We start from the raw sequence: 17,026 nt of genomic DNA on the forward strand, positions 1-17,026 counted from the left end.
TCACTAAAAAACATATGTTCAGAGTATGAAATTAGAGGGATGATTTGGATGGACATATGCTTCAATCCTACAATTTTTAAGAGTATACAAATAAGATAAGCCAGAAACACTTATAAAGAAGAAAAAAGAAGGAAAAGGTCATATACCCCCTCTTAAACTACTACCTAATTGACAGTCCCCCAATGACAAAAATAACTTTAATAATTAAAAAAATATAAGGAAAAATACAATTTATCCCCACAAACTACCACTCTTTCTCCGGATTGCCCCCCAAACTACTAAGGCTTGCATTCTCACCCCCCAAACTGCTAAAACCTTTAAAAAATGCCATTTTTTTTTTGTGAAATATCCCCATAATACCCATGCCACGTGTCATTTTCTATTAAAAAGTAATAAAGAAATCAATTTTTTTAAAAAAAAAAAAATTCAAAAAAAACAAACAAACTTATATTTTATTTCTTATTTCTTATTTTATTTTTTAAAAAAATAGGTGTTTGGGGTGGCGTTATTTCCCAACCGAGACCAGATCTTCCCGACACCCCTCCGGTCACCGTCCGTTTGCAACGCCGTGATGATCAATTTTATAGCTCGGCTCAGCGAGTTCCGATTCGCAATCATCAGCTCGCTGATCTCGGCCGAGCACAAGCTCATCCCGCTCTAGAAAATATCATTCACTTGAGAGAAAAACTTATGATTCTTGAGCCCCAGGTAGCTATTGACCACCATTTTGAATGCCAAAAAATCATTGAGAGGAAAATGGATATGAACATAAATGAACAAGCTTACAACTGTTGATTTCTTCGTTAGAAACCGATCGAGGTCTTCCAGAACGATGATAGACTTGCTCGTCGTTTGTAACAAAACAAAATTCAGATTTGAATAATTCATAATCTTCGAAAGATCAATATCATAGACATCGAATGATAGAAAATTAGCCATGTCTGCGTTCAGAGAGGCGGGGACAAGTTCACCAAGCTACAGACGTGCATCGTGCCCAACGACGATGCTAGAAAGAAGCAGTACGTCCTCTGGTCTATCGCAATATTTTTTAAAAAATAATTAAAAAAAATAAAATTTTAGTTTTTTTTTTCTTCTAATTTTCTAATTTTATTTTTATTTTTTTAAAATTTTTTAATTGAAAAATGACACGCGGCAGGAGTATTATGGGAATATTTCGCCAAAATGGACATTTTCCAAAAGTTTTGGTAGTTTAGGGGCATTTGGAGAAATTGTGGTAGTTTGGGGGGCTAAATTGTATTTTTCCCAAAAATATATATAAATTCTAAAAAAACAAAAAAAAATGGGTTTTTCGTTTCTTTTTTAAAAACATTATAGGGGTATTTTTTTTATTTAAAAATTTTAGGGTCATTTTTATTTTTTTACTTGTCTTGGGGGCACATTGATAATTTTTAGTACTTTGGAGGGAGGGAAAAACATTGTCAATTGGGTGGTAGTTTGAGAAAGACAATTGAATTTTTTCCAAAATGTGAAGCTAGGTAGATGATTTTTGGGAGGGCCATTAATTAATCACTTCAAAATCTCTCCTTGCTTACATAACCAAATGAGAATTTCTTTCAAATTCTTGTGGGGGCCATGGCCCCCACCAGTGTACATGTGGCTTCGCCACTACACGTGGGATGTCATTATCGTTCAAACAAACACATGGCATGTTTGAACAAGATTTCTCAAATTTTAATCTTAGCAATATGTTTTCTCCCGAGCAAGCCTTTGATTTCCAGGTGGAGATTCCCCTCTCGTTTGAACTAATTCCAATCATGCTCAAATGAGAATGCACATATTCAAAATTTAAAGATTAAAAACCTAAAATTTACCTTCTTTCGATTAATTGCCTACGAGCTTCACCGCGCTCTATTTATTTACACAATAATTTTTTTTTAAATTTCGTTATTTCTTTAATTTCTCTATTATTATTATTATTATTATTATTATTTTGTATTTTTCTTATGCATGAGGGCTACAATCTTTCTTTTCTCATTTGTTCTCCGCAACAATGAGAGAGAAAGAGCAAACATGCCAAAACGACACCCCCTCTAAGTTTATTTTGAACATGGCTTATTTTACAATTTCGGTCAATCAAACCTATTTTTGATTGATCGAAGTCTTATTAAATGTGGTTGTGTCTCACCTACCTGCATGTTCATATCCTCGTTCGATCAATCAAAAGTACTTTCAATAGATCAAAATTCGCCAGATCCATTTGCAATCGTTTGATCCCACCAACATGTTTCACGTGGTTCTGCCACGTCAAGATTTGATTCGATCGATCAAACCCAAGCTTCAGTTGATCAAAACTTTCCAAAATGCACTTCTTCAAAAGACATCAAACTTCACTTATCCCAACGGTTGTTGTCTACATATTCCTTCTCATTTTCAACTTATATCATATATTTCCATTGTATCTTATCATCCTTATATTTAGTTTTATATTTTTATTCTCCATTTTCTAGGCGGGGTGTTACACTCACAATAGGTGTGCCCCTCTAGTCCATACTATTAAGGCATGGAGTCACGCCTCACGTGCTATCATTGAGTTAACACGTGAAAGCTTATGCGATGGACTGCTTCATACTCTCGTGATATCACATCGTGATTTGAAATCGGTCTCTCTCTCTCTCTCTAATTTTATGAGTGTGGTGAGGTACTTAAATTGTGGATATTGTGGGTATCACTTCAGTATAATGCTCCACTGTCGGAGAAATAAAGCACGTAGAACAACTCCAAGTCAGGTCCAGTTTCGATACGAGAGGTACTGAATTTATGTTTTTGCGACGTATGTTTTTCTAACATTACCACATGCATATAGTAATTTTCCAATAAGCTACCAAGATTGGAGACCCTAATCCGCGACCAAATATCTTATTCCCTCGTGTCATTTATTTTCATGTACTTTTTGAGTTTAGATGTAGTCGGGGGACATGATGAAGCTTCTTCTGAGAAGATTGAGAAAAGTAACTTGAGAAACTTCCATCTAAATGAGCTTGGTGATTCCTGCATATATATATAGCTCTTGCCTCTGGTTTCTGCATTTCTTCAATCACATGCAATAATCCAGATGGTTAGTAGCCCATGCTTGTGTTGCCACACCATTCTTAACCTTGGGAGAAGGGCAATGGTGATCCAAGATGGATACATGACTAAAAATGAGTGTTCTTCTATTTCAAACCGAATAAAGAACAATTTATATATCTTCAAATTAAAACCTATGACCCAGAATTGCAAATAAATTAATCTGGAAACTTGATGATAATTTCTAAAGAACCTGGAACTTTGTCGTTGAAGAGAGAGAGAGATGTGACAAAGTAATCTGTTTTAGGGTATATTTTCTTTTTAATTTCAAAGAAATTATTTTGATGTGACTAACATATACAAATAATTTTATAGTATTTGTAAGAGTCAAGTGTTTGAATTGTTTATTAATATTCTTATTTTAAATTTTAAATTTATCTTGTAAAATCAACCACAAACATGAAAATCTATGAAAGATTAACGACGATTGGTATTTGGTGGGGAGTAGTAGGAGAACAATGTAATTGTAAATAAAATGTGTTCATTGTGTTGTAACAAATTAAAGCAAAGGAAAGGGAATAAAAACTAAAAAAGTATGTGCTGTTGTTGAGTCAGCAATGTGTTGGCAACACAATAATAATAATCGCAGGCAATCTTTTTCCAATTGTAATTTGTGCCGCGAAAACAGAGACCGTCCCTCCCACCCACCTGAACTGAACCAAAGCGTAATCGATCGGGAAGTTCTTCATAGATACGAACAAACCTACGAGACCAATACTACCACCGCCAAACTCCTCTCCAATCTTTCTCCCAGAAATTTCTCGTATTTTCCTTTCGAGTACACATTCCTGAATTTTGTTTCAAATCCGCACATCAAGATGCATTTCTAGGGTTTTGAATCTTATCCAATTCGCGCCTTTTCGCTTGATTGTCGACGATTTCACTCCAATTAATCTTTCCCAGCTCCGTTCTAGCCTTAAACCCCTAATTTGGAACCCAATTGCGTCGCTTCTAGGGTTTAATCACAAAACCCTAAATTTCTGAATTCCCATGGTGGTTCTCTCCGACGATGGTTTTTCGTAAATGGGTTTCCGATTTCTAGGGTTTAGAATTCCCAATGGGTGCCCGAACGAGCAACCGTAAGCGCGGAGACGAGTGCCTGAGCTTCAACCACGCGTGCCCATCTCAGAACTCCTCAGATTTTCACGTTTCGAAGAGACCTAGATTCTCGTCCATGCACCAGACCCCGGACCGACCCGTTGTGTCCTCGAACAGCACCGTTGCAAGGCTTTCTCGGTACCCGCAAGTGACTCCGCGGCTGGGTAGGGAAGTCCACGCGCCGTGTAGAATTCTCAATTACGGGTTTTCCTCTACGGTTTTGAATCAGAAATCAGGCCCGAGGACTAGTGGGGTTTGTCCAAAGGAGAAGCCTATTGATGAAATGGGGAACATACTGAGTTACAAGTACGATAAGGCAAAGGATAGCGCATTGCGAGCGATTCGGCACTGGACAAAGGAGAAAGAGGTGATCGATGTGGATACGGATGAAGAAAAGGGCAGCGGAGGTGGTGGAGTGTCCGGAGATTCGAGTATTGAGGAGGTTGAGATTGTTAATGGGGTGGTGGCCAATTTGCAGGAACTGGATGCTAAGACAATGAATGGGGGGCTTTTGCCCTCATCGTCTTCTGCAGTTTCGGACTTGACGAATGGGAGTTTGAGAGTGGACAATGCGGAGAAGATGTTGGATTCTTTGTCGCTGAATCGCGGGCAGGATTTGTCGAGCGTCTCCGCTTACAAGAAGTTGCTGGAGACCGTGGAAAGGCGGACTTCGAAATTGAGAAACCTGAGTTTTGAGATTGAGTTGAATGAAAAGCGTCGGTCTATTTTTCAGTTGTTGCGTCCAGCAAAGAAACCGGTGGAGGTGAAGTTTCTTTTACTTTCTCAATGCTAAGACGCAGCATTGTTGGTTATTTAAGTGCTTTTTTGGTTAGTCCTTTGGAATTTTAACAATTGAATTGCTGTGTAAGTTTGAGGGTGCGTTTGGAATTGCGATTTCGTAGACAATAAGTGCGATTTTAAACCAAATCGCAAAACATAGATCGTTTGGGAACTGCGTTTTTAAAAATTGCGATTTGAAAACACAGAAAATCTGCTTTTTCAAATCGCAGATAAGATGGTGCTTTTTTGAAAACGCAGAATTTTAAAAGGTAAATTCGCGATTTTAAAGGCTAAACTGTGATTTTGCCAAACGCTTAACTGCGATTTTAAAAATCACTTTTTTCAAATCGCACATTTTAAAATCGTTATTTTAAATCGCACTTTTTGAAATCGCAAACCCAAACGGACCCTGAATGTGCTTCCAAATGCTGATAAGATAGTATTATAATGGTTTGTATCGTTTTATTACACTTTTTTTTTTTTAAGTTATATGTTGGTATATTTTCAGAACGTGCCGCGAGAACCTTTTGTCCATCTTACGGAGGAGGAAAAGGCTGAGGTTGAACATGCATTTAAGTCCAATAGGTATGGTTTGATAGAAATGTTTTTTATAATTGAAATGGGTTTCGTTGATAGTGTAACAGTATTGGGGTCTACCCCTACAGGCGGCAGGTCTTAGTCACACATGAAAACTCAAACATTGAGATCACGGGAGAATTTTTGCAGTGCCTTAGACCAGGTGCATGGTTGAATGATGAGGTAATTATTGGTATTTCATTGATATATTTTTGTTGATAGCCATTACGAAGGGTTTGTTATTTGGTAACAGTGGATAGGGACTAACTGGTTTTGTAGTTTCTTGATATGTATGTTCTTTCTTCTTTTGCAGGTCATAAATGTGTACCTTGAGTTGCTGAAAGAGAGGGAAAACAGAGAGCCACAAAAATTCTTGAAGTGCCATTTCTTCAACACATTTTTCTATAAGAAGGTTTGTTATTTATATTCCTCCTTATTTCTTCAATTTTGGTAAACTTAGTACTATTTTTAAGAATCGCTTCATTGACCACCTGCAATGTTGCATTCATTTTTCTGAAGATTTATTGAAGGCACTCTTCGCATTTGGTCTTTATGCATAGTGAGTCATGTTTTTGTTTAGAGTTGAAGATATTGTTTGCCATTTTTGTTTTTTTAGATGTTGAATTATGGTTTTCGATCATCGCTTTTATGTTTCGATCATTGTTTTTATGTAAACTATCTTTCTTGGTTCTTAGTTTCTAGTTGGTAAGTAGTAGAAGCTGAAATTCCATTGCCCACTTTATAAGGCTTATATGTCTCTCTTTAAAATATTCTCGGAGCATCATATTCTATCATTTTATTTCCTAATGTTGATCATGGTTCATATCCGCTTTCAAATAAAATGTTGTTTTTCAAATTTGCCTCTATAATCTCAGGAATCTTTCCTTCCCCCTTTCTTATATGTTTCCCCTTTATGTTCTTACTAGTTGTTTGGTTTAATTCATCTTATTGTGATTTTCTCTGGTGTTAATGTTCATGCCTTGCCTAACCTGATTGTTAATGCCCAGTTAATAAGTGGGAAGAATGGCTATGATTATAAATCTGTCAGAAGATGGACTAGCCAAAGGAAATTGGGATATAGCCTCATTGAGTGTGACAAAGTAAATTCACTGCACCCTCCTTTTTTTTCTTCACACACACACACACACACTTCTATATGTATATTTATATATATGTATGTGTTAGCCATGCTTGAAATTTAAATAGTTTTCTTTTATTGTGCTCAGATATTCGTCCCTATCCACAAAGAGATACATTGGTGCTTGGCCGTTATTAATAAGAAAGATGAGAAGTTCCAATATCTTGATTCACTCGGAGGGATGGACACCCAAGTGCTGAAAGTATTGGTATGCGTTTTGGTCCTTCCCTGTTCGGCTTTACATTCTTTTTTCTTTTGATAATTAATCAAGATATCATTAAAAGCGTAAGGCGCCCCATGTATACAAGAAGTATAGAAGAGAACTATATATGGTGATGTCATGCTTATAAGTCAAAAGAACTATATATATATATATATTCCAGCAGTGATAAAGGGTAACTTATTTACTTATAAAAAAAAATAAAGGGTAACTCATTTATTTTCTCTTTTGATCTCTCAACACAAAATCTCTAGTCTTTTTTCTCCCTAGCGGTGGTGCGTTCAGGCGCGTCCCGCTAGGGGTCATTCTCGCTTAGCGATCTGTCTTTCCGTTGCGTTCACATTACATTTCTTGGGTTCGCTGTTTTCGTTCGATTGAAGGGATGCGTTCCCTGTAGGGAAGCCGGTTTCGGCTTGATGGAGAACCGGTTCTTTGTGGAGGCGAAGTCCTTCCGATTCTCGGTGGAAGCAGGGTCTGCTGAGCTTCGGGTGGAGGAAAAGAGGAAAGAGTTTTTAGGTTCTGCTATTTTCGGGTTGAGTTGCATTGCTTGGGTTCTGTCAAGGGTGGAAGAAGTTTTGGGTAATCCTGGGATCGAGGATTTCGTAAAATCCTTTAGGGAGGGGTCTAAGGTGACCATCACTTGGAGAGGTGAAAACAGGTCTGGGCGGTTCTTGGAGGTAGCTGTTTACGGCGGAGGCCGGAGAGGGCGTATTCTCTTTATTGAAGGTCATGACAGGCGAGGGTGGAGCCGTGTTTCTGGGGAGCTGAGCAAAATTTTGGATTTTCTGGGAACCACGGTTGGGTCTTTGTCTTCTGGCGGTCTGCCTCTCTCTGGTGGTTCTCCGTCGGGAGTTAAGCTGGGGAAAGGTACAGGACGTCCGTCGTTTGCGGAGGTGGTGAGTTCTTCAGCAACCATCTCTACCTTGGGTTGTCGGATTCCGGCTCAGGACTCAGGAACTAGGGTTGCGGCGAAGATTGTTGGCGCTTGGCCTTTGCCAGACTGGTGCGGGTTGGAGTGGTCGCAGCCGCTCGGTATGGAGGTGGAGGCGGTCCGTCAGGCGATTGATTGCTACGCTCTGGAGAAGCAAGCGGTTGGTCCCTCGGGTATGGACCATCGTGTAGTTGATCGTATCAGGTCTCGAGGTAGTGTCTGTAGATCGGATGGCGTGTCCAGGGATTCAGCTGCTGAGGGCGACGTTTCGTTGCAAGGGGATGGCGTGTTTGGAGTGTTCGAGAAGTTTTTTGAAATTCTGGGTTGCTTCTCCAAGGTGCTGGTTTGGGCTTGTGGTTTTTCGAAACAGTTGGGCCTTAAGTCTGTGTTTGGGTTTAAACGAAGGGTGGGTTTTGTGGCGGGCCGGGTACTAAGGAGGGTTAAGTCTGTTTTTAAAGGGATTCGGGCTGGGGCTAAAGTGATTAAGCCTAATGCCAAGTTGGACGCGATTTCGGGTCATAAGCTGTCTTCGATTTCTGGTGCGTTTCGGGGCGGGGATCGGGTCCGGGAAGTCTTCTTCGTCCGACGGAGGTCCTTGGGAGCGCTATTCGGTTGGAGGTGATGTCTGTGGCAGATTTTGGGGTGGATCTGCGTCTGTCACCTTTCGGGGGTGGATTTAGTGATCGGCAACTCGTTCTTGTGGTCGAGTCCGTCAAGCAAGCCGTTCTTTCCCCCCCTACCGGCGCCGGTGTTGCTTCCTCCCGTGATTCTGAGTGATTTTCTTTCTAGGGTGCGGTCTTCTGTGGACTTATGTTCTTTCGGTTCAGGGCTCATCCTTCGGCAGGCAGTTCCGTCGGCTGGCTCTGTCTTGGTGAGGTCGGGTTTTGAGGACTATCAATTTGGTAAGCATGGTGCCTCGTCTGGCGGTGCTGAGCATGCAGAGTTTGGGCGTCCTTCGGTAGGCAGTGTTGCTTCTGGTACTCCTTCAGGTTCTCTCCTTCGGCAGGCAGTGATGCATTCGGATGCCCCTGCCTTGGTTAGGATTTTTGGTGGGGGTCCTCAGTTTGGGAAGTTTGGAGGTCCTCTTGGGGTTTCGGCTACCTTTCCTCCTTTTCAGTGGGTTTTGTTTCCTCCGTGGCCAAGGCCGTTCTCCCCTTTGTATGGGTGTCCCCAGTTTGTGTCGTCGGGAGTCTTTGAGGTGGGGGAATCTTCAAAGGGGGCCGGTCCGAAGGAAAGAGATGTGGTTTACCTCAGGGTTGTGCAAGATGCTAGATCTTGTTTTCGCACGATGGGGGTTTCGTTCTTGGGATCTGATGAGAAAGGTTTTTTAGACTTCTTGACTTGGACCGAGGATCAGCGCTATGACTCTAATTCCCCTCTTAAGAAGGAAAAGAAGATAAAAAGGAAAAAGGGGAAAAGAGAGGTCAAGAATTTAGAATGCTCAATTAATTTCGATGCTAGGGGTGTGGGTTCCAGTAGAGTTAGAGGCAAGAAGCTGGGGGTTTGATGTAACTTTTCTTCTGTCTTTTGGGTTTTTCAGGTGTTCTTTTTTTTTTTCTTTTTTTTTTTTCTTTTGTTTTGGTGTCCTTTTTGTATACTCCTAAAGGTGTAATTTATACATGAAGCAAATATAGTGAAATCAGGATCAACCAGTAGATGCCACCAAGCCAACGATTGTTGTGCTGGCATCCACCACAGACTACTACCTTAGTGCCACTTCACACCAACACCTGCCATCAGTGGTTGCTGCCTCCATGACCATCACCTGCATGCCACTTGCATCTCACATGATGCCATCATTACCTTGTGGCAGCCACTACCCCACCATAGCTGCTCTTGCCATCATCATCACCTTGACTACTGCCAACACCAGTGCGACAATTGTTGTCATCACAATAACCATGGGGCTTCAGCAATTTATTGCAACTTTCAATGTGCATCTGAATTGGGAAATTTCAAGATCATGGGATTTCATTCCTTCATTTATAATTTGTGAACTCCATGGCATAGCATTGAGAAAATAAAATAGAATTTCTACTGGTCAGCCTTTTTTATTTTTTATTTTTCCCTACTCTAAGCAAATTTGGGGATTATTGGCTACCGCTTCTTGATTTATGATGTGCTAGCAAGTATTATTAGCTAAATCATCGATGATTTTCTACTAAATGCAACTCAATTGACTTTTTCTTTTTGTAAGTAATGATTAACATTATTTTTTTTTTTTTTTTTGTTTTTTGGTTGTGTAAATGAAACTTCATGTACTTATTGATTTGCATTGGCATTTCTGTTGAAGACGGTATTTATAAGGCATTTCTTTCTTACTCTTTTTTTTTTTTTTTGGGGGGGGGGGGGGGGGGGGGGTAAAAAAAAACTTTTTCATGTTTCTTTTTTATGAATAATAATTTTATTAAAAGAAAAGGGCAAAGCCCTTGTACACGAAAAGTATACAAGAGCACCCTATAGGCATCTACAAGATTTTATGAGAAGTTAGGAACATAGACTACAACCCAATCCAAAAGAGATGTCAAAAAAGAGGATTCTAAACATAGCATGTTGGACTCGCAGTCTTCAAATAGATGCCTATTCCTCTTTCTCCAAATGCTCCACATTAAGAAAGCAACAATAACTTTCCAGATGACCTCTTTGGATGGATGTCCCTCTCTTGGATCTTCCATTAATGAAGTAGGTCTAGGATGTTGCTAGGCATTGCTCCCGAATCTCCGAATAAGCCGAGAGCCAAGTGCCAAAGATCTCTAGTGTACTTGCAATGAATGAGAAGATGATTTATAGTCCTCATTCTTTTTGCATTGGCAACACTAATTTTCAAGAATGAAACCCTACCTTCTAAGATTATCAATAATGACGATGCTACCCAAAGTTGTCATCCATATAAAGAAAGTTATGCGGGGCGGAGCCTTAATCTTCCAAACACTTTTTCAGGGGAACAAACAATGCTCTCCAGTTTGTAAAGTTTTATAATAGCTCTTCACTTCGAAAAAATTGTGACTGAAGCTGGGGGTCCACAACATTCTATCCACCTCCTCTGGATAGGTTTTTCAGGTGTATAATAAATTGAGAAAGGAGTCGAGATTCTAGCTCTCAATCCTGAAAACTCGGATTCCAATGGGTAGAAGAACCGAAGAAATCCAAGTAGTCCGCCACTGTACTCTTTGTCACGAGCTATTGCATAATGTTCTAGGACTGAGAACTTCAAAGCCACTTCTCCGCACCACACGTCATGCCAAAAGCAAATGAGGGATCCATCCCCAACCTTGAAGGAGACAAGGTTGGAGAAATACTACCAAACATTTCTAATATTCCTCCAAAGATACACCCCCGTAGGGCGCTCAAGCTTCTTTTTTTTAATAAGTAATAAATCAATCTCATTGAAAGCGTAAGGTTTTCCTAAGCACACATGAAGTATATAAAAAGAATCACCTAACTAGAAAGAGCAAAACGAACAAGGAAGTGACTATAACTAATCGACAGAGGAGACACATACGCCGCCGTCCATTGATACAATGTTTCGTAGAACGAGGATAAAATTTCCTCCAGCATCCTCTCCTTGTTCTCAAAGTTTGTCATTCATTTCCCTCCACAAACACCAAAAGAGGCATGTAGGCACTATTTTCCACACTGCAGCACTCATTGGCCTGCCAGAGGACCACCAATAGTCACACAGATCAACAACACGTCTAGGCATAACCCAGGACATTCCAAAACGACTAAAAAAAATACTCTAAATGACATAAGCCACATCACAATGAAGAAGATGGTCCACAGACTCCTCATTCTCTTGCACATGCAACATCTGTCTATCTCGATGATGTGCCGCCTCCTGAGATTATCCAAGGTGGGGATCTTGTCTAGAGCTGCCCACCATGCAAAAAAGACCGCCCTCAAAGGAGCCTGACTACCTGAGTTCGCCATATACTATTCTAGGGGAAGCAACTACCTTCAGGAAAGGCTAGAGAGCTATAGAAGGATTTGACCTTGAACAATCCTCTTTCAGATGGAGCCCACCACAGCTAATCTTCACATCCTCTTCTCACACTAACTAAATGCAACACATGGAGAAATGAAGCAAAGATATCCACCTCCAAAGATACACCCCCGTCTTCCACTGGTTGAAGCCGCCCAAAAACTCCAAATTAGCTGCAATAGACGCGTCCTTCTCACAAGCGAGACCATATAAAATTGGAAAAGCTACCTTTAGAGCGGCTTCCCCACACCACTGGTCATGCCAAAAACTGATCCTGAAACTATCTCCCACCTCAAATCTAGTAAAGCTAGAAATTTTTTCCCACCCTTTCCTGATATTCTTTCACAACCCCACCCCAAAGAGTGCTCGAGCTTCCTCTGAACACCAACCCTCTCTTTGGACCCCATACTTCTCAACAAAGCTCAACCGAGGTACACATGGAGTATACAAAAGAAACCCCTAAGAAGGAGAAGACGCTCCAATTCATGAAGTGAAACTTAGACTCACCACCTAGTCCATCCCAAAGAAAGTCTCTCTGAAGATGCTCCAATCTCCTAGCATTGCCTACTAGTAATGGGAAGAGGGATAAGAAGTATGTAGGTAAACTGGATAGCATACACTTGATTAGAGTTAGGCGACGTCCTCGAGACAAGTAGATTTTATTCCAACTAGTCAACCTTTTTTCCATTTTCTCAACTACCCCATCCCAAATAGCTTTTGACTTAAAAGCACTCAGAGGAAGACCCAAATATTTCATGGGAAGAGAAGAGACTACAATTGAAAATATTGGCTAGCTCTTCCTTATGCAGAACCTCCCCTATTATGACTAATTCAGATTTTTGGAGATTAACCTTCAAGCCCAAAATGGCCTCGAAACACGAGAATGTTACCCAAGTTATAGATTTGATCATGATCTACATCACACATAATAAATGTGTGATTTGCAAACAGAAGGTGGTGGGATATTTTTAGGAGGCAACATTATGGATGTCTACTTGGAATCCTTACAAATAAACCCCAACCATAGCTTTAGAGAACATCCTATTAAGAGCGTCCATGATAAACAGAAAGAGAAGGGGCTAGAGTGGGTCCCCTTGGCGAAGGCCCTGACAACTCCCGGTTGACATGGTTGTAAGCATTTTCTAAGTCCAGCTTGCAAATAACACATGGACTTCCCAATTTCAACATGTTGTCCAAGCACTCATTAGTTATAAGAACTGAATGTATAATTTGTCTCCCCTCTATAAAGGCGTTCTGATTGTTCGAAATGAGCGCTCCTAACACCAAGTTCATTCTAATAGTAAGTACTTTTGCTTTGCTATGATTTTATAAACACTCATCACCAGGCTGATAGGTCTAAAATCCCTTTTTGCTGTCCAATCTTCTTAGGGATGAGAGCAATAAGGGTAGCATTGAGGCTCTTCTTGAACACCTCATCCTCATGAGGTGGCTAGCTTTGTTTGACTGGGCGGCTGTCGACAATGTTGACCCTTTTTTTTAGGTGGCAGAAGGGTACAATTGGCATGTTGGGTTTTTTTTTTATTTATTATTAATATTTTTTTATGTTGGGGGGGGGGGGTGAAAGAAAAGAAAAGAAGCAATAATGTCAGGTACTAGCGCTTTGTCACCATCCATACTAAGCAATGCCTAAAGAACTTCCTCCTCTTGAAACGGTCTCTCCAACCAATCTGTTTCTACCGAGTCTAAAAAGGGTAATTCTAAGCCATCTAATTTCAGGTGCCAAGGAATTGTTTCGGTTAAAGAGATTCTTGCAATATTGAATGATTGTATCTTTGATTGCCTCTTGATCAGAAGTAACAATACCATCGAAGCAAGACCGGAGATAAAGTTGTTTCTCCATTGAGAATTGGCAAGGCAGTGAAAAATTCTTGTGTTATGATCCCCGTTTTATTTATTTATTTTTAACTAAATCGCTTTAGACTTTTGCCTCCAACTGACTTCTTGCATAAGGGCAACATTCTCCAAATCTGCTTTTGCCTTAGCCCTCCTGACTCTCCTCTTCTAAATAATCAAGAACCTGGACCTCCTCCGGTAAAGACTTCTTCCTCTCCTCAACATGTCCGAAGGCCTCCTTGTTCCAGCGTTTCAAGTTAAGTTTTAGCCATTTCAGTTTATTAGCTAAAACAAAATAGGGAGTACTGAATCTTATCAAAAAAAAAAAAAAAAAAAAAGGGAGTACTGAATAACTTATATGAATCCCACCACTTTTTTTTTTTTTTTTTTGATAAGTAATTGCACCACTGTTTCACCATATCTACAATACTTTCTGCTTTCAGCCATATGTTCTTAAATTTAAATGGGCGTGATCCTATAACAATACCTCTGCATAAGATCATCCTTTGTGCATGTTTCTTATGCAAACATTTCCCATCTAATCCTTAAAAGTTTTATTAGGGCATGTCAAACTGGTAAAGGAAGCTTGATTCTGGCATGAGCATGGCCTATTGTGTAAACAGATTTATAAATTCTTAGAACTTGCGCTGTAAATTAACTTCAGGATGTGCACACCTCTCAGCTTGACAGCTATTATCCTCTCTATGGAAATCGTCATGTCTCGCACATTAATGGTTGACCTCTTTGAAGTTACCTGAAGGAAAACAAGTTTGTTTAACTCATTGAGGTTAGCATCTAATGTTAATTACTGAATCTGCAGGCTAGATATTTTGTAGATGAGGTGAAAGACAAGAGTGGAAAAGACATCAATGTAAGTTCCTGGAAACAAGAATTTGTTGAAGACCTCCCTGAACAGGAGAATGGGTGTGTATCCACATATTTTATGCTATTCTTGCATCTTCCTTTGAAAGTCACTTTCTGAAAAGTTTTATGAACTTATTACAATAAGCAATGAGAGTATTGCTCATTGAAATATTGTTATCAATGATTTTTTGCAAAAACAGGTTCGACTGTGGCATGTTCATGATCAAATATGCTGATTTTTACAGCAGAGGTGTTGGCCTCTGTTTCAACCAGGTAAGGCCAATTGAGAAATGCTTTTCGTGCATGACGGTTATAGCTGTACAATTGGTTGCGTTTGTTCCCCATGATTGCATCAGTTGTTTTTTGAGGGTGGGCCCAGGGGGGAAGAGGAAATTCGTGAAAAAGATATTGCTATGTGAAATACCTTAACTGATATAGATGATATGAGTCGAGGCAGTGGCTTCAACTATTGGCCCCATTCTTGGTGGTTAGTTTTTGTCTATTTAGGCAATGTGAGAGCAATGAAGCTTACGAACACCCTTTCAACTATGAACCCAATGAAAATAATTTCCTCCTATTTAAATTGCTACCATACTTGCATCAATGAGTCTAAAACAATTGTTTTTTATTTTTTTTATTATTATAAGTAACGAGTCCAACTCAATTATTGATTACAACTGAATCTCTGTTTTTCTTTTCCTCATAGGGACACATGTCCTACTTTCGGCAAAGGACTGCAAAGGAGATTCTTAGATTGAGAGCCAACTAGTTGAAACTGTCAACCTGCTGTACCCTTTTGAAATTAGCAATTAGCTAGTAACAGTTTTCCATCATTAAATGATGAGTATGAAATTGGTAGCCTTTGTCATGAAAAGATGCCTTCTCCTGGTGAGGTGACTTCGGAAAGGCGTCACTGTTAGTGTGTTAGTCTGGAGTGGTAGCTTGTATATACCATACAAGAGCGAGCCATCGTTGAAGGGTTAATTTGCAAGCGCTAGGTTATGTATTGATAATTTTCACTTGCAACATCCAAGAATTTTTCTTAAAACCATTTTGCCTTTCCCTTTTCCCTTCCCTTCTGCCCTAAGTATGCGTTCTGCTCAGTGATCAAAATCATTCTTCGACTATTTTTTGTCTTGGAGTCGATCTTACAATTGTAATCGTGAGTTTCTGGTGCTCGAGAAAATGAGAAATCCTGGTTTAGTGTTTTCTGGCGAGAGCCTGGTTTTGTTTTTCTTATGTACGATTTCCTTTGTTATTCTGACGGCTTGCTGTCAATTATAATTCCTGTGTGCGGATTTCTTATTCAATCGTTGCTCAATAACTCCCAGGTAATGTAGTGGCGATACTTCACATTGTAACTTATGCCTTCGCTTTTTGAGTTGAGTTTTCGTATGGTGTGAAATAGTTGACATGATAGTCCTAATTTATTTATTTATTTTATTTATTTATTATTTTTAAATAATTGATTTAAAGGTTGGTTGGGGTGGTTACATATGCATTGTGAGATAAAAATATGGTTTATAGCATTACTCTTTTGTATTCAATGGATGCATTTTCCCAGCACAATTTGGCAAGGATATGGGCCATGACCCTTGAAGCTGCTTTTGTATTTTATTATGTAGCAGACGACTTCTGAATGAGGTTAGAAAAAATAATTGTTTTTGGTAAGGTTTATTGCATTCATCCAATGGAGATAATGGCTCAATTTTAGTGTGTTCCGGAAAATGGTAAACCAGAAGTGACTATTCTAGCTCCGTTCACTTTATATTCGCAAATGTTGACATCCTTTGCAATGACTCTAACCACAAGGTTTATTGTTCGAGAATAACTTCTACAAGGGTCCGGTTTACACCGTGTCCTTGGCAGCCTCCAATAGAAGGTAGGGACGTCAGCTCCAGAGCCTTGGAAAGCAATGCTATACAAACAAAAAAGTTGTTTAGGGAATTGTTTCATAATGTGGAGCTGGAGCATCATGCCACGTACAGATTGCAATAACATGTGAGCTTCCAGATTGATACTGAATAGAAGATGAATGGTATTCTGCATCTCAAGACGCGTGTGGATGTGTGTGGTAATACACATGGTGCAGAAGCAATTTCATCTGCCCTTACGTCATGTCACAGGAGGATGAATCAAGAATGGCATTTTCCTGGGGTTTCGCCGCCAAATACTGATGCAAGCCATCACACTCATTTGTTAAAGAGACGCGTGCCACTTTCCAAACATGCTAATGAGAAGGAAACGTCGACGTCAAGTGTGCTAGAAAACGAGGTGAAAAATGAGAGGCTTGGAGTTTAATGATCACTAGAGACGAATCATCTCTCACGCAACCTATATTTAAGACGCGAAAAAAGGGAGGGGTGTTTCAAAGGCGCAAGTAAATTCATTGAATCAGCATAAGACCTATGAGCTAAGGGTTCGCCGCTACTCTAGTCGTGACCAAAAGAACCAACGGCAAGCAAGGATGGGGGAACACCTTTTAGTAATGCATTA

The 17,026-nt window shown here is 39.8% G+C and overlaps 1 protein-coding gene across 3 annotated transcripts; it reads left to right on the forward strand.

The window, feature by feature from the left end:
- Positions 1-3,660: 3,660 nt before the first annotated feature.
- LOC133880519 (ubiquitin-like-specific protease ESD4) lies at positions 3,661-15,977 on the forward strand. 3 transcript variants are annotated; one of them, XM_062319473.1, is made up of 9 exons: positions 3,664-4,948; positions 5,474-5,550; positions 5,631-5,724; positions 5,855-5,953; positions 6,549-6,641; positions 6,768-6,887; positions 14,487-14,590; positions 14,731-14,803; positions 15,237-15,977. In XM_062319473.1, the coding sequence occupies exons 1-9, from the start codon at positions 4,145-4,147 to the stop codon at positions 15,297-15,299; spliced, it is 1,527 nt and encodes a 508-aa protein (XP_062175457.1). In that variant the 5' UTR covers positions 3,664-4,144; the 3' UTR covers positions 15,300-15,977. The 3 variants fall into 3 exon arrangements, with proteins under 3 accessions (XP_062175471.1, XP_062175463.1, XP_062175457.1); XM_062319487.1 differs by lacking the exons at positions 14,731-14,803; positions 15,237-15,977 and adding an exon at positions 14,331-14,400 and having other exon boundaries at positions 3,661-4,948; XM_062319479.1 differs by lacking the exon at positions 6,549-6,641 and having other exon boundaries at positions 3,663-4,948.
- The last annotated feature ends 1,049 nt before the right edge of the window (positions 15,978-17,026 follow it).

Source organism: Alnus glutinosa, chromosome 1 (assembly GCF_958979055.1).
Source record: "Alnus glutinosa chromosome 1, dhAlnGlut1.1, whole genome shotgun sequence".
In the NCBI taxonomy this organism is placed as follows: domain Eukaryota; kingdom Viridiplantae; phylum Streptophyta; class Magnoliopsida; order Fagales; family Betulaceae; genus Alnus; species Alnus glutinosa.